At 41.7% G+C, this 22,658-nt stretch overlaps 1 protein-coding gene across 3 annotated transcripts in view; it reads left to right on the top strand.

Moving 5' to 3' along the window:
- The first annotated feature begins 3,103 nt into the window (after positions 1-3,103).
- Positions 3,104-22,658, top strand: part of HECTD4 (HECT domain E3 ubiquitin protein ligase 4) — a 73,423-nt gene continuing 53,868 nt past the window's right edge. For 2 of the 3 annotated variants that reach the window (XM_080559358.1, XM_080559357.1), the window contains exons 1-7: positions 3,104-3,744; positions 14,054-14,571; positions 17,200-17,289; positions 17,638-17,768; positions 20,078-20,186; positions 20,831-20,969; positions 21,852-22,022. In XM_080559358.1, the coding sequence (XP_080415484.1) occupies positions 3,568-3,744; positions 14,054-14,571; positions 17,200-17,289; positions 17,638-17,768; positions 20,078-20,186; positions 20,831-20,969; positions 21,852-22,022 (1,335 nt within the window). In that variant the 5' untranslated portion in view covers positions 3,104-3,567. The remainder of the gene's footprint in view (positions 3,745-14,053; positions 14,572-17,199; positions 17,290-17,637; positions 17,769-20,077; positions 20,187-20,830; positions 20,970-21,851; positions 22,023-22,658) is intronic. The other variant, XM_080559359.1, reaches the window with a different exon arrangement.

A 22,658-nucleotide genomic window follows, 5' to 3' on the forward strand; every position in this document is an offset into this window, starting at 1 on the left:
ACAATGCTCCTTTAAATTCCACTGCATAATAAGAAATAGTCGTTTTGAGGCAAGAAGAGTGAATTTCCATTTTCAGCTCACAGGGCTGAATAGACCACGAGCCTCTCCTTCTAAACCTCAGCCACCGTGATGCAGAGAAGCCCAAGGACACATTCAGCTTCAGGATTGGGACCAGTGCAAAAGGAAGCTCGCTCTGGAGCCCAGCCTCCAGGCAGGACTGCAGCCCCAGCCGTAGGCAGCTGCCCCATCTGCTCAAAAACAGAGCAAAAGACTGATTTTCTGTGCAAGTCTATTTAACAGCACAAGGATTTTATATCCTCGCCTTGAGGATTTACGTCACAAAGTTATTCTAGTCTTTTTTAGAAGTCATACCATCTCCCATAACGTAGTACCAGACTTCTTTGTAGTTGTTGCAGTATGCCTCTGAATGCTACAGTGAAGTTACAGCGGCTGACATTTTCTGGTGACATGCAGAACAAAAATCATATTTTTTTTTCATTATATTATAAAAGATCTTCTGCACCAGATGCTAGACAAATAGCACTGGATTTGCAGAATTTATTACAGGATCAGGGCCTTAATACTGAAAATTTCATGTGTAAACCGACGTCAGCATTCCATGCTTTGTAAGCTCGTAGATCATACAATATGCTGTTAGCTCCTGAATGGTGACCATGCAAGACAATTTAGTAAATCTTACACTAGCCAGTGATTATTTTATTAAGCTGTGCTGAGGCGGGACAGGACATGGTTCTCAATTTTATGGCATTAGATTAATTCAGTAACTGTTTTTTAACTTTAAATTGTCAAAGCAAAAACTCTAAAATTCAGAAGAACTCCAAATAAATGAGTAACTATGAAATGGTAAACATAGCTTTTGTTCAGCTTGGGATATCTTCCCACAAATACACCTAAAAGGGATGTCTAAAACGCCTGCACTCTCTGCAGTTCGCAGTTAAGCGGCCTGCGTTTCACTCGGGGCAGCTCAGGTTACTTTACTCACACAGAAACGGGTGGATCGGGATCCTCAGAGCCCGCCTGTGCTGCGAGAAACCGTCTGCCAAGCCCCAAGCAAGTGACAAAGCACAGCCTCTGGCCAGTACATAATTCAGCCACGCACCTCCTTCTGTGCTTAGCCTGGCATGAACGCAGCCAGAGTTACACGTGGCTTTCTTCTAGCTCCGAGTCAGCTCTCTATTCAAAGACAAGGCCTTGGATTATATTTCAAAGCAATTAGTGGATTGAATCGACAGCTATATCAAACCCCGATTCTCCATCTGGGAGCTGCTGTGACAGCCATATTCCTCCGGGATAGAGCAGTCCATAAAGCCCTGGAAGGAGCCTGTGAGAGCTGGAGACAAAGAATTTTCCGCCTGGGGTTACCCAGCTATGAGACAGACTTCTAGAGAACAACAGACGCATCCAAAACCAGGCCACCTCTAGAAAACGTTGCAAATCTTTTTTGTTGACAAGCCTTTCTGGCATGAGTGTTGCTTGTGAACATCACATTTTACTCCCAACCTTGCTATTTGTATTGATTTTGCAGTAGATGTTCCAACTGGTACCATGATGGTATTAGAAAATGTAAAGAGAATTTTTTTCAGTATAACACTGAAATGTATACACACTTTTCTTTTCTCTTCCTCTATTTCTGTCTCATATGAATGAATGAAAACAATATAAAACTCCCACTCTGGCAACAAAACAATAACACTAGTCACTATCTTGCAATGAAATATTGTGACTAATCTAACCTCAGCAGCTTTCCCATTCCTCCAAGGAGACCTTGTGAGCACAGCTTATCTCAACAGCCAGAACTCAGCTGCCACGTCCCACCTGCCATAAAATCTTCAGAGCTCAGCATTCTCTCTCTTCTGAGTACCAGGCAGGCTCCCGAGGGAGGATCAGGGTGGATTTCCTATCTACGGCTGTGCCCATCTGCAGCCGTTGCTCCCTGTGTCAGGTCTTGACCAAAAATAACAGATGCCCACGAACAGTCTCTTACAAAAACTGTTGATCCCAACTCTCCATAGTCTCCTTTCTCATTCCAAAGCGAGACTCTCCAGTGCAGAGGAAAATAATTAGATAATAAAGCCAAGCCCGAAGACCCTTTTGCTCTCCGATAGCTGAATGGCAGTGATATGCGACCAAATGATGTGGGATACCGCACAGATGAGTAACCCATGGCTCACATGAATTTACCCGGCTCTGACTCTGACCTGACCTCATCGGCAGAGCAGGCAGCTGGGTGCGTGCTCCTGCTGCTGAATCAGCAGCACAAAAGTCTCTGTGTGGGCTGTAGGTCGTGTGCTCGGCCATCACGTGCCAAAAAGCTTCTTCTCAGCGAGATTTAATGGGTCATCCACCACCACCAGCAGACCTCACCTTACTTCGGCTTTTAATTTGTTTTTACCCAAACACCACGGTATGTTTGTTATGGTGCACTAATCTATTAAACAGTTTAATCTGATCAAACAGGTAAGTGAATGTGTTGCGCTCCATCTCTGTTCAGTTGTGCAGTCACTGTTTGATGAAAAGCAGCCACTCGCAATGGGAATCCCCTCAGCAATTATACACCAAGATATTTATCATTTATCATCCTATTTCCCTCGTTAACAGGATTTGTCCCTGCTACCCTGCTGAACAGCCAGGTACACCCGCCTGTGACACACACTGAACAGGCTCGGGTGGGGGCTGAGCCAACTGTGTGTGAAATTAGACCGATGGAAAATAGGCAAGGTTACACAACGGTGCTCAGAAGAGAGAAAAGGCTCGATTTTTTTCTTTAGATCTCCCTTCTCTCCACACGTATGGCGGTGTGGTGAACACAGATAAATGTGGAGGAACGGACTGGAGGGCACACAGCTGCTTGCCGGCGAGTCCTGCGGGTTTCTGAGAGGCTTTGAGCGGCCGAGAGACGGGGGGAAGCTGTGAGGGGAGCCACTCCCGGGGCAGGGCGCTGAGGGAGCCGGGCGTTGAAGGGGCTGGAGCGGGGCTGAGGGGAGCGGGGCCGGGCTGAGGGGAGCGGGGCTGGGCTGAGGGGAGCGGGGCAGGGCTGAGGGGAGCGGCCCTCGGGGCGGGGCGAGGCACTGAGGGGAGCCGCCGGACCGTGCCGGCAGCGGGTCGAGGCGTACTGGCCGCCCCGGAGGCGGGGTACCGGGGGCGTCTCCCGAGCCCTCGGGGCGGCACCCAAGGGTGCCGGGGGCGGACCCAGAGGTGTGGGGGGGGAGCCCGGGGAGGGTGTATTGTTCCCCGCGCGGTGCATGCCGGGCCCGCCTCAGCCCCCAACATGGCGTCGCGCTGTCACCTGTGTCTGTGAGGAGGGAGCGGGACGCGGCGGTCTGCGGGCGGCTCCCGGCGGCTCCCGGACGCCCCCCCGGCCCGCTGGCGGCACCTCGCCGCGCTTCGCTGCTGCTGCCTCCCCCGCCGCCGCCGCTGCTCGCCGCCCTCCGGCTGCCCGGTGCCCCGGCCGCTGGGCGTCCCGCTGCCCCCGCCCTGCCCCCGTCATGGGGGGGTAGCGGCAGCCGCCTCGCCTCAGCCCTGCCGAGCCCCCCCGCCGGCCGCGCCATGGGGTCCCCGGCGGCCGCCTCAGCGGCGGCGGCGGCGGCCAGCGACTCGGCGCAGTGGCTGTCGGTGAAGGAGGAGACCATCTTCCTGCACGACGGGCTCATCCGTGTCACCGACCTGGCCGAGCTGCCCAGCGAGATCATCGGGGTGGCCGAGCCCGGCGACACCGAGCTGGAGGTGAGGGGGGGGGGGGGGTGCCCGAGAAAAACGGGAGGGAACGGGCAGGGGGCGGCGAGGATGAGGAGGAGGAGGAGGGTGATGATGGTGGTGAGGGGGGAGAGCGCTCAGGGAGGGCTCTGGAGCCGCCTGGCACCGGGGCAGAGTTTTTTTTGCCCGGTTCCTCTCAGTGATGGTGACCTGGGCAGGACGGTGGAGAGGAGCTGGCGAAGATGGAGGGTGAAGCATCGCCCGGCTGTGAACGCCGGGTTAGGCAATAAGAGCCGTGCTCGTGTCTTTCTGAGGTGGCCTTCGCCTCCGTTGTTTACAGCTCTGTGTCTTTTTGCTGTGAGGTGGTTGGTAATCAGCCAGTTTTACAGTCGGGTGCTGGGGATACTGGGGTGTCTGGGGGTTAGGCTGCCAGAGATTGCCACTAAAGACCCAGGAGGGCGGCTGGGATTTTCCTTCCAGCTTTTTGCTTTCTCAGAACCGCTGGCGGCAGATCATACGGCCGTTTTATCTGACGAGGAGACGGCGAAGGGCTGAATGTCACGGCTTGTAGGTTGCCTCTGTTTCGCAGGCTGCATTTTTTTTCGCTGCGTGCCTCCCTTCTCTGCTTTCACCCCGCCCTCCTCTCCAGCAGGGTGGCTTGCAATGACACAGGGTCTTTGTCAGAGGAGCTGCGTGCTGGAGCCAGGGGATGGTTCAGCGGCAGCTTTATCTCTGGCCTCCGCTTGGTCGCGAGCGTTTAGGCCTCAAAACCCTTCACGAGGCTTTGGCCGCCGACACGGGGGTGTTGCGGAGGGGGAGCCCCGCGCCAGGCCAGGTGCAGGGGCTGGCAGCTCCGACAGCCTCCTTGTTCAGCTCGTGACGTGCGGCCTCGACGGCGTTTGTGAGAACTTCCAACTGCCTTACCGAAGGGAAGATATTTCTTGCTGAGAGCGCGTTTTCTTTTCTGCGCCGTGTGGCAGCGGGGACTGGGATGGGAGCGCTAGCTGCTCCCGTGAAATGGATGTTGGCGAGCGTCACATGAGCGGGACGGGATTTTAAGGTGGATGACATCCCTGTGCACAAACGGGAAACGAGTCTCCCTTGTGATCAGAGTCCCCTCTGGCATTCAGCGCAGCTCCTATTCAAGAATGTATTTCGATTCCGTTCCATTACAGCATCGAGTCTGATAAATGTGTGAGGAAAACAGCATTGTTAGGGCTAGATGGTAATAAAGGAGGATTCCCGTTAAAAACAAACAAAAACACCTTAGCTTTTAAGATCTTACGGTCTACACCAGGAATATGTTCCAGCATGAAACTTGACAAACACTTGAGCACTGAAGAATCTTTTGTTAGGGCTGGGGAGGGTCTGTGCCTCGGCCTTTATGACACTTTTATGATGAGTGTTTCAGCAGTCCAGTGTCATTGATTAACAGAATCCTTTCTGTTGCATTTTTTTTTTCCTGTTACGCATGCTTGCAGCATAAAACTTTAAAATAAATAAGCATTACTTTTTGCTACAGTTCTCATTTTGATCTGTGGGCTTAAAAATATTGAAGCATTTTCTCTCCTTTCACTGAAAGAATAGATGGCTACAAGTGACTTATTTTTCAAGGCTTGTTTGTAAAGTGGTTTATAGTTTTTGACGCTGGTTGGGGGTGTTTTTAAAAAAAAAAAAAGACTTGAAATTTCAAGTAATATAAGTTAATTTGCTCGTAACTTTTCTTTTTGTGTGTGTATCTTTTTAGATGAAGGGTTACCTTGGTAAACTGGAATGGCTTTGAGGAGCCATTTTGTGGAAATAGGTGCATGCATCTTATTGAAGTGTGGTCATATTATTGACTAATACAATGAGCAGCTCATTTGCACTGTTCCTACTCATAGCTGCAATGTAATAAATATAATTGAAAACGGTCCAAATGGAAATCTCTTGGGATGCGTTATTGGACAAGGGTAGGAGATGCTGCAGCTGCTGCTTTGATCAGTAAACTTCTTTGATACACTTCTTGTGCTTTGTCAGTGGCAGTGAGAACCCTGATTGACTCTTCTATATGAAGTGGTTAATTAAAAATGGTTTACATTTAAATGGATACTCTTTGTTTTGTTTTGAAAGTATCATTCTGGTCTGTTTTGCTTAAATATCCTTTTAAAGAGCATATTGGTGAGTAATGTCAGTGTACTTGCACGTGCTTCCTTTGTCCTTCTGTTCAAAGGTTTTGTCTACTTATGAAATGAAAAGCAGGGAAAACATGTTACAGTACTGGCATTATACCAAAAAGGGTTTATGAAAATTTAGACCCCTTTCAACTCCCAAATGATTCTTCTAATATCTATTTAGCTCAGTGTGTGTATATATTTATATATATATATATATACATATAAATGCACACATATATAAAATTTTCCCATTAATAGTAGGTTCCAAAAGTGTTAGCATTCTTTCACGTGAAGGTAATTTGTTCTAGGGGTACCTTTTAATTCCAAGCGTCATTTGTTTTTTATTTTTAATTTTTATGTGCTATAAATCATGTATACCAACTCTTCAGACCGACTGTCAGCATATTTGCAAAGATGTATTACCAAAAAGAAAGAGAGTGCTTTAAAAAAAAAAAAAAAGTTGATTTGTTTTTAACATTGATAGATCTCTGTAATGTCAGAAACCACTTCTGGTAAGGGTTTCCCGATCAGGCCCTCTTGCTAGGAAGAGACCTAGATTAGTTAGCGATACAAGCCTTTTGTACAGAGGAATGACTTTCAAAGTGCATAAGGTCTTCTGCTTCTTGGAGACAGCCGTATGTGGCCAGCAGCTGAAGATGTTGCCATGACATTTTGCCCAGTCTCTGCCTCAGATGTCGATGCCTGCGCAGGAGGGGCAGCTTAATGGAAGGTGAGCCGTTCTTTCATGTGCCACGAGGGAATCTGCACCGCTTTCAGAATCCTCCCAGTCAAATGTCTTTCGCAGAGCCAGTACCCCTTGGGACAGGGCCAGGAGGTATGTCTGAAGGTAGCAGTCCCTTAAAACACGTAGTTTAATCTGCCATTGTGCAAGAGTCAATGTGCTATGTCTTACAAGAATGCCAGCAATATAAATTGTTAATTGTATAAATGCTAACCCTTGCTAATGTAATAAGAAGGGCATTACTGAACAGTGGTTGTTCATAGAGGCTGTTACATAGCCTCCAGGTGATAAACTTGTTTCTAGACAGTTTCATTTGGCTGCCATACGTTACTGTTGTCATCCTGCAGTTTAAGGAGGACTTGTTTCTGCTCTTCCATTTGTGTCCAGTACTTCATTAGTTTTAGAAGAGCAGCGTCAACAGTTTTTCAGCTTAATTAGCAATATGTTCAGTTATATTTTTCCTCAAGGTAGTAGGCGGGGAAAAGACAAATTTTAATACCTAAGCACAGTGTAAAGTAGAACAACCTTATGTGCCACTCCACTCCTGTAACTTGTAAGCTCTCTGTTTTACGTAACAGCCTAACAGAAATAATAGTCATTTGGAGATCTGGTTTTCCTTTGTTTGCTCTAACGTGAGGTAGGGGGTGCATTTCTAGCACCAGTAGCTGTCTGGATCCTGTATTCCTGTCCTCATTTAATATTTTGATTCATATCGATCTCCGTTATTGTAGGACAGAATATGAGATGCCGCTGGGCAGTGGGCAGTTGTCTCTCTGTGCTGTTGACAGATTATTTTTCCACACCTACATTTAATTAAAAATAAGGTGGTGGTTTTTCTTCTGCTGCCCAGTAAGGTCTGGGCTAGCCACGTAGCGAGAAGTCCAGCGCTATTTGGGCAGAACATGCCAATCCTGTGACAACTCGTGTTTTTGGTCAAAATGATTTCGTCTTGGAGGTGTCTGCCAGTCTTGAAACTTTCACCCGCTTCCCTCGTGGATTAGCAGAAACGTTTTGTTGCTTTTCCCTGACTGCTGAAGGAGAGGGTAATTATCTAGGTCAGTGCTTCCCAAACCTTTCTGGTTGTGACCCTACTTCCATCTCCGAGCTTCACTTCTGTCAAGCTAAAAGTCTCTAATGCCAACATAAACAATTGGCTTTTTACAAGGTGGGTGACCCTTCTTGGGGTTACGGCCTCTTGCTGGGGAACCGCTGATCCAGGCGTGTCTGTCAGGCTGGTCGCGTTCCTGCTCCTGCCTTTGGCATCCCCTTCAAATACTTCAAATGCTGCAATTCGTCTCAGATATCGAGGTTGTTTAATGAATTTGTACAGGTACAAAAAGATGGTCTGGCACAATATTGTGTGTGCAGTAAAAAGCTACGGGTTTTTCGTGCTTATTTCAGAGCAAGCAATTAGGTTTCTAATGCTTTCACAAGGGAGAATAGTACATGCTTTTAGCTGAGTTGTTAAAAAGCTGTGCTGCTATATCCAGGCTTATGAATCGATAGAGGCCTTGAGCAAGGTGATACAGTTAAAATTCCTTGGAGCAGAAAAAAAAAAAAAAAAAACAACAGAATGGTCTTGAAACTTCTGATTTTAAATGGCAAGTGCATCTTTGTGACATTGGAGTTCTCCATTGCAACACTAACTGCATAATGGAAGTATGTAGCAGCTCCTAAGAAACTGCAGAATTTCAGTATATAAAACATCAGGATGAAAGTGTTTGCGCATATATAAATATAAACACACAGTCATAACAAACAAGCCCTATAGAGGGTTGAGAAAAATGATTTAAAAGAAATCAAGGCAGTGTTTTTCAGTAAGACAGCTTCCCACTGTGTGTCTCCAGAAATTGCTGTGAGCAGAAATGCTGTTACCTGGCAGAACAACAGAAAGTGGAGGACTAAAAGTATGTATACAACGTAGTTTATGGAAGCAGCTTACATTTTGATGTGTATTTCAATTTTCAGGCTATCTTAAAACTGTCGATTCTGGTATTTCTTTTATAGAACATTCTATAAATCTTGGAATTCAGTCCTCCCTATGTGATTTTAGTTGTAGGGTCAAAAGAGCCAAGTAAGCAAGCGGTGCTCCCTGTACGTTAATGCTGTGGTGCACAAGTAATGACCTTATAGCTGTAGCATGGTGTTGGAAGTATTGCACTTAACTCTTATTATGCCTCTGTTAACGATATCTTATGATTTTGGGGTTGTTTCTGCCTTTCTCTATGGTTTGTTCCCCCTTCTGTGAGATTGGGATAATGCGTATTTAATGCTCGGGGGGTATTATGGATGTAAATGATATTGGTCAATGTGCCACCATTTTTAGAGAGTTGCTCTCTTTATGTGCAAAGTTCAGCCAATTTAATTACATAGAGAAAGAACTAAATGCTGTTTTAGAGATATATTGCAAGTGAAAGCTCTTATAACTTGAGGAGAAAGTACACCTTTGTGAGCAGCGTCATTGTTCATCAATTCCGTATGTAAGAGAATTAACACTGAATGAAAGCAGCATATTCAGCATGAGACTGATTTAAAAAAAAGTGTTCACACCTGTCTTTGGCCATGCATTTTCTTCTTCCATTTCCATTCTATTTCTTTCCATTCTGCCTACCGCTCCGCACCTGGTAACTGGGCTGTGCCAAAAATCTAGCTTAAAAAGAGAAAATAAAAGAATCAAACAAAACAAAAACAGTAGGGGAGGGGGGCTGGTTGTGAAAGCACAGCGCTACTGCCAGCACCAGGGACAGCAAGAGGGGACAGGAATCATAGCTGGAGGAAAAAGCTGCCTTTTAGTGGCAGCTCACTTCTAAATTTACTTAATGTGGTCATAAAGCCTCAGGCTAAAGCTCTTCGTGTAGATTAGTGTCTTAATTGTAGCGTGTCCCGTGCTCGCTGTCAGTAGAGAAGCTCTTCACCCTAACAGTTGTGGGTGCCGCTGACTGCTTTCTGGAACAGCACCGACAAAAAAAAAATGTTTAGTGGGAAGAAGTCTCTGGTTAAAGTCTTGTCCCGGGTGAAGTGGGACAAAAATTGGATACAGCAGGGCAGATGACAGCCACCCCATAGCTGGTCATCTAGAATTAGATCTCTCTCTTGCTTCTCAATGTTGAAGATGTCAGTGAATAGACTGGTTGAACTTTTGGATCACTCATTTTCTTGTTAAAATATTTATTAAAATTGATTTTAAATATTGAATAAAGAAATAATATTTAAGGACAAGATACTGTAAAAGTAGTGACAATTAAGTTTTTATTAACGCAGTGTTTAACTACATGTGACTTCAGGCTATTAAGCCTGAGACTTTCAAAATCAAAACTTTTCAAAGGTAGTTTTGCTAACAAAGTAGGCTTAAAGTTGCAAAATGTGGTGGTCACAGTCACAGGGTAGTCACTGTGTTTTCAAAGTGACTGAAGAATAGAGTTGTTATTTGCAAAAATTATCAACGTGATGTTTACCCTACTTACAAAATCAGATTTAGACAAAGATCCTCTTGAGAAATGTTTTATTTCTTCCCCTAATTCTAGTGCCTTGGTTATTGAATGTTTGCGAGGTAAGTGATAAAGTTTTGAGGTTTTTTTTTCACCAGAAGCTATTCTATAAAACTTTCCATTTCTATTATAGTGCAGTTTCTTTTGTTTGCTTAATATTATTGATTGTTCCTATGGAAAATGTGAATTTGTCTTCTCTAAAAGCAGAAATTGAACTATTTTAACTCTACCAATGTACTTAAGGTAGACAGATTTTAAATTTATTTTCCTCAATTCTCTTTGTATTTGTCTTTCTTAAATGACTACGGTGTACTAACTGCTAAACAGCATCTTTGCTTTTTTTGGGTTCTTATTTCCTTAGCACGTTAATGTGCATTATTTTTGTAGCTTGGCTATTTATCTTCTGAGTTTTCTTCTATCATTTGCCAATTCTGAATATAATCTGTCTGTTCACATTTTATTTAGAGTTCTTCCTTTGCACATATGTATGGTTCTTTCCTTTATTTATGCCAGTGCGATGGTGTTGCTGCTGAGCTGCTATTTCTGTTAGAGGCTGCCTTTTGAGATGTAGGTGCTTGGGTAACTTGTTTTATGGCAAAGCGAAGTGATTTGTTCCCTCCTTTCCAAGCTTTTAGATTCTGTTTAAGCCTGGTTACTCAGAAACGAGCGGTGCTGCGAGGTGACTGATTTACTGGTTCGGGTGACTGCTTGTGCTGTGCTGGTGTTTGGCTCTCTTTGCTTCTGAGATCTCCCCAGGTGTTGCAAAGGTAAATGCAGAGCCAAGGTGCCCAAATAGCACTAATAAAAGGATGCTGGAAAGCAGTCCTAAACCAGAGCCCGAACTCAGGTGTAAGTATTGAGGCACCCAAGAGGCGGGGAAGGGGACTTTTACCCCTTTTTGGATGAGTAATCGCTGTTCAGTGGAGTATCAGGGAGGACAGCTTGGGTAACAGCCGTGTGCATCCACGGGGAAATGAATCTCTGCCTCTTTTAACAATGAGAATGTTCAGATCATCTCTGGATAGGAAAAGAATAACCTAATTTGGGGGAGAAGGATTAATTTTGCTGGAGGGGTGGGTAAAAGGGAGGTTTGGCAGAGTACGCCAGGTTTCATAGCCAGAAGAAAACCTCTTTAGTGATGCAGCCTGGGGCTAGAAGTGTTTAGAATGGCAGCCTCTGGGAGCCGCGTCCTAGGGAGAGCTGCAGTGAATCAGCTGGGTAAAGGAAGGGACAGACCTCTCTGAATGAATCCTGGAAAATCTATTCTAAAATAATTTATGCTATTTCCTTTCTTCATCTGTCTTTTGTAAACACTGGTAGTTGCATTGTGTGCTTTGGAATTTGTGAATATTTTTTTTCCACTTTTACTTTAACCTGCTTTGACTTCAAGATAATGAGCTTTGCCTGAAGATGCGAGAAACTAGTCAGTGTGCCGAGAAAACCTCAGTAAGGGCCGTGGTTCCCTTGTGAAGCCTTCAGACTGTGCGAAGGGAAGCAGTATGGATAGCACAGAGCAGCTGAAGCTCCCTCAGTGTCAGGTCAGGAGGAGGGGTGTTTTGATACCCAGAGAGAAGTAGGATGGTTCCCTGGTGTGTACCTCTGAACCCTGAAAGTTCCCAAATTGTTGGTTGGAGCCAGTCACTGGAAATTTTGGTCTTGAAGCTCTTTTTGAGGATGTCTCTGAGGATTTACCTCTAGTCAATACAATGAAGACTCAGCTAAACCGTGGGACCTGAGAAATAAGAGAGTGGAACCCAGAGTGACCACTTCTCATAAGTGTGCCTTCAGCTGGATGCTAGGAAGTGACAAAATTTCAGGGTTAATATCCCAAATGCATAACTTTCCGTAACAGTTTGGTTACTGTTTTATTGAAGAGAACCTATCAAATGTAACATTGGTAACTTAGAGGAAATTGAAAAACGTTTCTGAGTTCCAGCTGGAACTCTCTTTGGTTGACTTTGCAATTTGACTGAAACAACTCAATTCTAACACGTCTGAGTGTTTGAATATTTAAACCCTCCGTTTATTATTACATGCTAGGCACAGATTTGGCTCAAAGTCCAAATGAGGTTACACAAAGTTCATGAATTAATACAGTGATACAGAGGGACTTAAAAAACCAAACAAAAAAAAAAAAAAAAACTCGTGCCCACCTAAATTATGCAATATTACCTGGCATGGATTGTGGGGTTCCACTACCTTACAGAAAGGGGACAAGACACGGGCGACCCCTTCCAATCCGTAGCTGTAGTGCTTGTTGTGATCTAAAGGCAAAGCCAGGCAGGCGCATCAGGACTTGTTTTTTGGGGTGTCTTTGTTATTAGTTCAGCTAAGGACCGTAGACTTCTTTTCTTCAGCGTTTCACTCAAGTTGAAAACGTTGGTTCTTTCCTCCTCTGCCGCAGCTTGTTACTGCTTAGCTGAGGACCTGTCACATACTTAGTTCAGTTCAAGGAAGTCAAATGCAAACCGTTTTAGAATGCAATTGCGTCTATAATAGAAAACAATTAAGCTTATTTTTGAGACAATAGAACATACAAATTAACAGGAGGTAGTTATTTTAAATACATAATATATCATTTAGGGATTAGTATTCTTAATCTCTTTGAAGAAATTAATAAAAAGAGATTGAGTTTTCAGAAGCTCAATCCTAACGTCTATTCAAATGTAATTATTATGTGAATTGCACTTTAGAATTGCACTTTAAAGTGAACTTTTCATGACTCCAATGGTAAGTGTTTGGGCTGTACTGAAAAGCTGTTTAATTGACTTTAGCAAGGGTGTTTGTAGAAATGGCAGATGTGATTTGTCCTGAAGCATTTTATCAAGCTGTTCGAAATTGTAGAATTAGGCAAACATCTATTTCATATTCTGTATAACTGCTGCCTATAATAATAAAAACTGCATGAAGCTACCCATTGCACTTCTTCATCTATCACATTTTCCTTCCCTTAACTTGTAAACGGGGGGAGGGAAGGAAAGGCTCAGAGTGTGCAGATGGGCTGAGAAGTGTGTTTGGGGTGGCTGAGGTCAGCGAGGCATGCAGGCAGGAGCCCTTTGGACGCTGGATCCAAAGTATCAGGAAATGTGGAGCTCGTTGCTCTCCTTGAGGTTGCCAGAGCTAAAGTGACTTTGCTGATCTCTGGTGTATTCTGTAAGGAGAATTTGTCTGTAAATCACCCAAAATTGTGAGTTCCCTCAAGTACCAGGCTGGGTACTAACCCATAAATATGTTTTTCTGTCACCGCTTGCTTATTTTCTGTTGCAGCTTTGTTTCCAATTCTGCTTAGAAGTGCCAAAAAGACCTCCTTTTTTTTCCTGTCTGAAATGATGATGAGGCTTTCGGGTTTTTAAACTATGGCAGCAACTGGAAATATTTTGAAGAAGATAGCTGAGTGCAATATGATCAGATTGGGGAGGGAAAAAAAACAGGGTAGGGAGAGCATGTAACTAGACTGTTAATTTGGTTTACAGAACAGATGGTGTTTTGGTTTGAAAAGCTCTAGAACTAGAACATACAGATTCCTATTACAAAATACCTTCACCTACTGTTTTTCATAGAGGGGTTCTAAACTTACCACCACCGCTCAGTCCTTGAATTTCCTAGCAAAATTGTCCCAAAACCCTGTCACACTGGAGCTTTTAATATATGTCACGTGTTTTTCTTTTAAAATCTGTATTATTGTTGTTTTAGCACCATGTTTGAAAGCTTAAAAACCTCAATCCCCGGCTTCAGCAGCAGCGCCGACTCAGCGATAAGACTGCACACCACTCGCCTGTTCTTTGTTCTCCAATTTAACTTTTCTTAATGCGCAGAATTTTTTAATTTTAAATAAATAAATAAAAATCCTATGGCCTCTTGTAGAGGACAGCTTGTCTAGATATACTAGAGGGATGTTAATTTTTTTTTCCTTACAGAACTGGCCTAAATGCCAATGTTTTCCCTCCTTCCAGATCCTGACGTTTGAGACCAAGAACCCGACCGAGCTAGCTGAGCGGTTACGCTCCGTGTGTGGGAACCAGAGCAATGCTTACGCTCGCCTGCTGGAGTACCGGCTGAACGCCCTGCGCGGACTCTGGAACGCCCAGCGCCAGCTGGCCTTGGAGGAGCAGCACGACCGGGAGAGCTCGGGGGACGAAGAAGCCCTGGCCTTGCTCAAGCGTCAAGGCTTGTTACAACAGCCCGAACAGGCGCCCTTCACTTCCCGAATGGGGCTTCTCCTGGTCTTTCCCCTCATTCAGTCTCAAAGTAGAACAGACCCTTCCCTCTGTAACATAACTGCTGAGGTGCTATTGAATTGCCTTCGAGACTGCCAGCCTTTGAGCTTGACTAAGGAACCAGCTGACTGTCTCAATGGGATAGAGTCTCTGCTGTGCTCCTGGCTGGAAGAGACTTCTGCTTCGGGCCATCAAATTCCGTATAAGCAAAAAGAAAATGCTGCTGCCGCCCTAGTTGCCTTGGCTTGTGCAAGGTAAGGAAACTGGATTGAGATGAAGTTGTGGTTGATGTGGATAGTAAGTGTTTATATTTCAAGGTAGGAATCAAAAATGATGTGACTGCACTGTTGATGTTCATTTTTGGTTTACGTTAGTGTTTTTCTCTCTAATATTTAAATACTTGTTTGGAAAAGGTAAAACTGGTAAACTAAGCATTTATTTTTTGCGTGTGTTTAGCATATGTAAAAACAGAAGGATCTACATTAGAAATGTCTCTTGTGCATATTGCTGCTTCTACTTCAATGATCTCTTCTAGGAATGGTTCCAAGTGTTTCTTATCATGGAGGGAAGTTGTCTCTCTTTTCCCTTTGCACTGCCCCATTAGTCCTGTAGCTTATGCATCTTTCTTTAGATGAAGAAGTAGAAAGCATCGCTGCCAAGATGCAGTACAATTCATTTCAGATTTCACTGTTGCCCTCTGAAACATACAGAGGCATTTTTTCATTTGGTTGCCAGTGAGGAATTCAGCTACTGTAGGTTGAACTGTCCTGTGTCCTGTATGGGTTTAGCACAGCATTAGGCAATCTAGGACAAAATGGCCATTACAGCCTTTAATATAGGTTGTCTGAAATGGTTTATTGACATTATTGACGTCCTTCTAGATCCTTCTGGTTTTAGGGGATGGGGCCTGGGGAAACAGATAGCACCACAAAATTCAACCATGTGAAGGTGGGTCTGCAGTCACGAGTTGCCTTTTGCAAATCTTGGCCTTAATGTTTAATGTTTCTTACATTGCATCCTTCTCTGTCAAGTTTAACTCTGTTTTAAGATGTTGAAGTTCTCCGGAGTTGTCACAATTTACTTTAAGAAGCGTTTCTTCAAATGAAAAACAATTTCTATTGTAGTTGTTCTAGCGAAGTCGAAGAAATCTACTGTATGCAGCAAACGCTTGAGCACTGGCAGCTACCTTATCTGAAAAGCAAAGCACTTGAATGTAGCTCAGATAAATAAGTTGAGTTTGGATTTGGTAAACAGGATCTTTTTTTTTTCTTCTTCTCCTAGATGTCAGTTTTGAGAAGCTATGGCCTGTTCTTTTCTGGGTGACTCTGTAAAAGACCTACATTTCAGATGCAGCTTTTCAAATGAAAGATGATCTTGTATTTTCCTTGCAAATCTGCCTTGCGTTGCTTACAGAGTTGTAACATCCTAACATGTTTTGTTACCTGTGAAAGCCCTGCATTTTTCCTTTAAATGTGAATGTTGTGTGTTGGGTACTTTTTATAAAGGAAAAAGCCTTCAAAATGGGATGATTATTGAGATTCCTAGTTGCAGTTTTGGGTGCTTCATATTACTAAAAATAGAACAGGATGAATATTGATTTAAATAATGAATTAAGGTGCTTTGAAGTATTCAGTGTCATTTTCTTCAAGCTGAGTTTTATCAGTGAAAGCATTAGGCTGAAGATAAAAGTGGGGAAAACACATTCTTGGAGGTGCAGGAGGAAACAATGGCCGTTAGAGAGTTAAAGAGCCAAGGCCGACCGTGTGTGGCAGAAAGCAAAAGGCTGTGTTCAGCAGAGTGCTTGGTAGGGATCTCTTCAATTCATCAGTCATGCTTCTGGAGAAATCAATTCATAACCGTCTATTATATCCAAGACGCAGTCAAGAACCTTGTATTTAGCTAGGCTGTTGTGCCTGGAAATAAAGCCAACCACTTCTTTCAGAAAATGTAACTTCTTCCTAATATGTTGATCTTTCAAGTAGAAACTGTAGAACAAATTTTTAAACACCTCTGTATCTCCTTATTTCTACAGAAATACAGTGTTTTCCTCCATGTTAACATACAGATTCCATAAGTTATCCCCCCCGCCCCCCTCTCAAAAAAAGAATTAGTCTTATGAATGAGCAAGCACTACAATTAGAGTTACAAACTCCATCTGTTTGTAAATACCACAGTAAAATTTTAAAGCAGCATATTTTTAGGCAGGATCAGAAATGACTTTTACTTAGGTTTAGTTTTGTTTTCTGAAATATCTGGTCCTTGTATACACTTAAATCTATCGCTTCAGAAGGGGAAAAGCTTCCAACTTTGTGTTTGGAAGCAAAGTAATCAGACTCTCAATAATAAACTAATTAGTTTGGTATTTTCAGTTTTATTCAAGAAAGCCATCTCTGAGTATGTCTGCAACAGCTCTTACTAATCCTTTTGGCTCAGCCCCAAGAAGACCCGGAGATTAGGTTGGAAGATCCGAAAACGGTTAATCAGCTACAAGAAATATTGGAAGTAGCTGCCTGTAGTAGATGCAAACCTGAGGCCTTTTATCATGTGCCTAGATTGCTTTTTCTGCACGTATTGTTTATGACACAGCTGCTGCTCTCCCTACCTGCATGGGGCTTCATCTTCTTCCAAAAAGACAGGGTGACTCAGAGGGGCGGTTTGCCAGCACGCTGCCTTTATGTTACCCTCTTCCTCTTTTCACTTCCTCCACAAAAGGATGAAAATCATCCAGAAAAGAAATGCAAATTAGAAAAGAATCTTGATGAAATATCTCGGATATTCTCTCTTTATGGTGCTGGATATTATATTCTACGTAGATGCTGTTTGTGTGCATTCAGTCTTGTTTCAATAGACATCTTTTATTCATGTTTTTCTTATCCTTTTAGAGGGTCGCTGAAAACCTTTGTTCATACAGTGCATCTATTACAGAAACAGACTGATCTAGGATCCTTGCCTGTGGCTGATGTATTATACAGGTTTGTAGTGACTTTTTCTGATTGTAGCACTTTTGCACCAGCTCTGAAAATGTGTAAATGCATTTACAGATTAATGTCTTTAAATGTGATTAAAAGGCTTTAGGGTTTTTGAAAGCTCTAGGAAAGATTGAAGTTTGCTCAGTTGCAGAAGGAAAACATTAGGAAGTAAAATCTAAAAGGATCCACTATTTTTTTAATGAAATATTGATGATTCTTTTAAGCATCTTATGAACTCTGACAGAGGAAAAATTACTTAAAGTTTTTTTTTAAAAATCTTCATCTTAACTTTTGATGTAGGTAATTTTTGCTATCACTGTTTTCTGTGCAACTTATTTTTTGTGCTTTAAGGTTGTTGCTTTTGGAGGGGGGACCTGGATCGCCCTCTTGTTTGCTTGGAGGAAAGCATATAGTGTCTTGGGGCTTCGAAGACATGTTACCTGCACCGGATGCTAACAGTAGTTCCAGCGGTGAAAATAAAGGTAAATTATTTTATGTTTGTCAGTATCAGCAGAGGAGGACAAGAATACTTTTTGTGGTGATAATTTAAAAAATAAAAAAAAAATCTAAGGCTTTAGAGTTGAAAAGGATTTCTTCTTTTCTGCTGGAAGTCACGTTAAAGCAACTACAGTACGTGTCAAATAACTGAAAGCTGAAGGGCTTAAAAAGGCCATCTGGGGGGAGAACTGGACATCACAAGAGTGTCCCGAAGCCCAAGATATAATGAGGGGGGAGAGCAGCAGTGGCTTGGGCACTTTGTTGTCATAGTGTGAATATACAAAACTGAAGTTTTGAAAACATGGACCTGATGTTTCAGGCGTGCTAAGTGACGTACGTTGTTTGGCTTGTTATACCCATTCTTATTAAGCTAATCTAGCTAGATACGTAAATGACTTTTTGTAAATTGATTTGGGGATCAGATAGAAAAAAGTATCCTTTTTATAGTTTTATATTAAAATGAAGAGGGTAAATCCTAAGTCTGGTGTGTTAACATTAGTTATGTTAGTGTAGCTTATCATTTTTTTCAAATACAAGTTATTAGGGTTCAGAAAAGTGTTACTTTTTGGTTTCTGAAGATCAGCTTCCCTTTTGAACTGTCCAGTACTCAAGTTGGAGCAAACCTTCAAAAGCTGTAGCTATAGTGACCCTCTCTGACTTCAGTGGGAATTTTACAGAGAGGTCAAACTGATTTATGGATATTATCCACTCATTAGTCTTTCAGTAAGTGCAATTTATTTGTCCTGTGCAGTATCACTGTATTCAATAGCTATCGCTGGCAGAGCATGTTTATTTTTAGAAGTACAAGTTCATTGTTTTTTTCCCACCTTTCCCTGTTTTCCTTTTGTTTCCGTTGAATCGGTCTTGTATGGATATTTTTAATGTTTTCCTTTGTATTTCTTTCCCTGAATTAATTTTCAGTTTTTCTGCTTTGCCTGCTTACTGTATTTGCAATAAATAAGAGACTTCATGTAGCTTTTGAAATATTAGGTCAAGCTTTGATGACATCTCATTAAGTTTAATGCAAGCTGTAGGAAATTACAAATCTGAGTTTTCATTGAATTTGCACGTAGCCTAAAATGAAGACATCTATATCTTGAAGTTTTTTTGCTGTGAGAATGACTAGATATTTTTTCTTCCCATAGATGACTGTTCGGATTATGTGAACTTAAGTAGGTTGACTGAAATGGTTTGTTGACAGCCCTGTTACAAGGCTTTGTCCTGTGTGTCTGTTCTTGATTGTTAATAATTACTACTTTGTGAGTGACTGAGCTGTGGTAGAAATACATTTTGTCTCAATTTAGCAAAGTTCAGAGGTGGAAGGGGCTGCTGTAAGGGAAGCATGGTGTTGCACGAGAAATTAGATCAAGGCTCAAGATTAGATTACTTCTTCCACGCAAACAGTATGTTAGAGCAGCGGCGGTTGTCCTGAGCTTGTGTAGTCATAAATCTTGCTTCTATTTTATCTTGCTTCTAGTTCTGGGTTCTGAACATTACCTGTTGCAAAACCAGAAGAGAATGATCTTCTGCTCCTTTGGGGCATTCTGAAAGCGTTTTAATAGCAAATGCCCAAATTATTTTATATTTAGGTAAAGGAATTTTCCACTCGACATGAGTTCTGTTGTTTAGTCCTGTGTTTCTATGCACAGTTGGATATGGTAGTCTGGTTCCAACAGTACTTACGGTTCTGAATAGTGTGCAGAAGAGCCAGTTTAAACTTATGGCCCAAGCTTCTGTTAAATATATATAAACATATCTTGTTTATATATAACATTAAGATATTAATTTATATATTTCAGCAATACCAGAAGACTGGTCTTTAACACTAAAATGAGAGCATAATACACAGGAAAATAAAATAATTCAGAAATAGATGATACACTGTGTTTTTTTTCATGATTCAAATGAACTAATGTCATTTTTTGTCTCAGAAGGGAAGTGGGTGACTAGTACCTAATTCCTTTTATTTGGCAACACTTGGAAATTTAAATTAGCCTTACAGTGTATGTGCAAGCTGTGTGCAATCCACACACCACTTTAAAGGTTGAATGAAAGGTAAAGAAGCTGCAGTAAAAAAGAATAAGTTTTGACTAGGTTATGGTATCTCTTAGAACACTGAATAATAAATTCAATATTTTAAAAAATGGTTCTGACTTGTCAGTTTTGACCTGTCTTGAACATCTGTTGGTTTTCAGTAGCTCTTGTAGCTACAGCAGAAGTGTAATGACCATGGAGAATTTCTAGTTTTGTGTTATATCAAAGGTCTCTGCTCTATTCTTTCTTCCTGATTCAGATGCAGACTTAGGACGCTGTCTTGCAGCAGATGGGCTCTATCTTTATACAACTAATTCGGTGGGCAGAGGAATAAGCAAATTGGGATCTGGATTACATGGTACTTTGCGGTAAGTGACAGCATTGTTGAATATTTGCTAGTCTGCAGGTCTGTTTGTGGAAAAATGTAAATTGTTATTTTGGTAAACCTTTCTCAAATGTTAGGAGTATCAAGATTAGAGTATGTTACACGTTTTCATTAAGAGTTATTTTAATGTTTTGGTCTTATCTGAAAGTCATCTTGAGTGTTTTCTCTAGAATCATAGAATAATATAGGTTTAAAGGGACCTCTGGAGGCCATGTAGTCTAGTCTTCTGTGAAGAAGTATAGTAGCAGAATAGCTGGTATTTCAAATTTCTGTTTTTGAACGTGTGTTAAGTTGGTTCATTTTTCTCTGAGGGAGAGTTACTATAGACTATTTTTATGTATAGCTGTATGATTGCTGGATTTGTAAGTATTTGTTTTCTAATTATGTAATTCACTGTATAAATTAGTGTAGATTTGACTAACTGTACCTCCTTGCTTCTTTATTGCTTAGAAGTCATGAGACTTCTTACACTTAAAACCTTTGCAACGGAAATTGCTGACCTAAATTGACTTGAATTTAAGTTCAGTCAAAGTTCAGGAATGTGGTTGTGAATTCTTCTTAGAAGAATGAGCAAACAAGAAACCTGCAGAGTTTTAAAGAGTTTTAATGTACTGCTTTTTTTGTCAGTGGTTTTGTGTACTGCCGTAACGAGGAGCTGGAGACGGGGTGGGTTGCTTTTGGCAACAACAAACTTCTTCATCGGCCCGTCTCTTTTGATAATAAGCCTCACTCCCTTTTCCAGGTTGTGGATCAGCATACCCTTCAGGTAAAAGGAACAGCTAGTATGTTCATTGCAGAGTTAGCGTAAGAAAACATTCTTAAGTTATCACAGTCACTTCTAACTCTTAAGTAGTGTTGCGCTTGAAGTTTCTTCATTTTACTTTGTGAAATTGCCTTTTATAAACCCCAGTTAAAAAATTGCCTTGTAGAACTTGTAAGTTATACTATAGACACTACTTTCTGCACACGTGTGTATGTATACGCATCTATGCACATAGACGTTAGCTGTATTATGTTATGGTAGTATTGTAAGAGAGAGTATAGTATGATCGTATTATAAACAATAGCAAAAATTGACTTCAACTGAAAACATGTTCTTCCTGAACAGCCGTTATTCGGGTTTTGTTTCTGATTTAATTAGGTTTTGTAGACAACCAACTGTCATCCTTTGTAAAAATGGATAGTTTTTTACTTTGTAGTTTGCTTTTTTGTTTTTCCTTGTCTTGGTTTTAAGGATGGATTTACATATTCATGTCCAGTGTATTCCCTGAAACTGTTTGGATTCTCATCCTCTTCCAAAGTTACAAGTAATGCTTCAGAGAAGTTGCAGAAAGTAGATAAATTTTTAGTATGTGCATTTTCCTTTTGGTACTGTGAGTATGCTTTCAGTCACTTGAGTGAAAAGAGCTAATCCTTTTATTTTTAAGCATGTCAGATGTTTAGGTGTGCAAGCTGTTTTATATGCAATAGATCAATTTGGCAAATGTTGCACAGCAGCTCTTCAAAACAAATTCATGTAATGTTATGTCCATTAAAAAGCCTCTTGTGGACTAACTTCATTTGATCTTATGTATCTAAGTATGCTGCTCATATTCAGAAGAACAGACTTCAAAATCAGAACTATTAAGGTGCTCTTTCTGTCTTGTAGGTATGTCAAATAATCCCAATGCCAGTAAATCACTTTCCAGTTGGCAGTACTATGACTACCGTGCATCTTTCTTCAGATGGTACATACTTCTACTGGATTTGGTCTCCTGCAAGCCTCAACGAAAAAACACCAAAAGGCCACTCGGTCTTTATGGACGTTTTTGAACTTATAGTAAGCAAATTTAGTTGTCTTCTGTGACCCTGAAGTTGGTAGCGTGACTACTGCTTAATTAAATATCAGTATTTTCAAATAAACGTAATAGGTTTGAATATTGATAAGTAATTTGAATAGCTCTTTGTAATGTGTTTACAAAATAACAGAACAGAAGGTGTATTGTTCAGCTCTATCTTTAGAGGGCATACGACTATCACACTCACAAAATGAATTGTCTTGTAATGTAAAACATACTTTATTATAATTAGTAATTAAGTTTTATGCTGAGACAGTAATTCAGTGTACTAAGATTTAAAGAGTTGTTTACTGTGAATCTGCTTCATTGTGTTAAAAGCTAGTCAGTTCCCATGAGTTACAAATAGAATTGTTTAGTCTACTCTGCATTTTACGACCTGTAATGTTTTACGTTGTATGGCAATCATTGATGTTAGTGTAAAACCAAATGCAAAATAAGCCTGGAGAAATGTATCAGTAGTTTGAACACCCTTTTCTCTCAACAGCTCATATGTATATGCATGTGTATATAGATATGTGTATGTATACACATGTGCATACATTTCTGTATTTTAATTTGACAATGAAGCACCTCAGTCTAAAGATTTATTTACAGAGAAGAGCTTAGAGCAATTCATA

This window comes from Anser brachyrhynchus (assembly GCF_964034855.1).
Source record: "Anser brachyrhynchus genome assembly, chromosome: 17".
NCBI lineage: Eukaryota > Metazoa > Chordata > Aves > Anseriformes > Anatidae > Anser > Anser brachyrhynchus.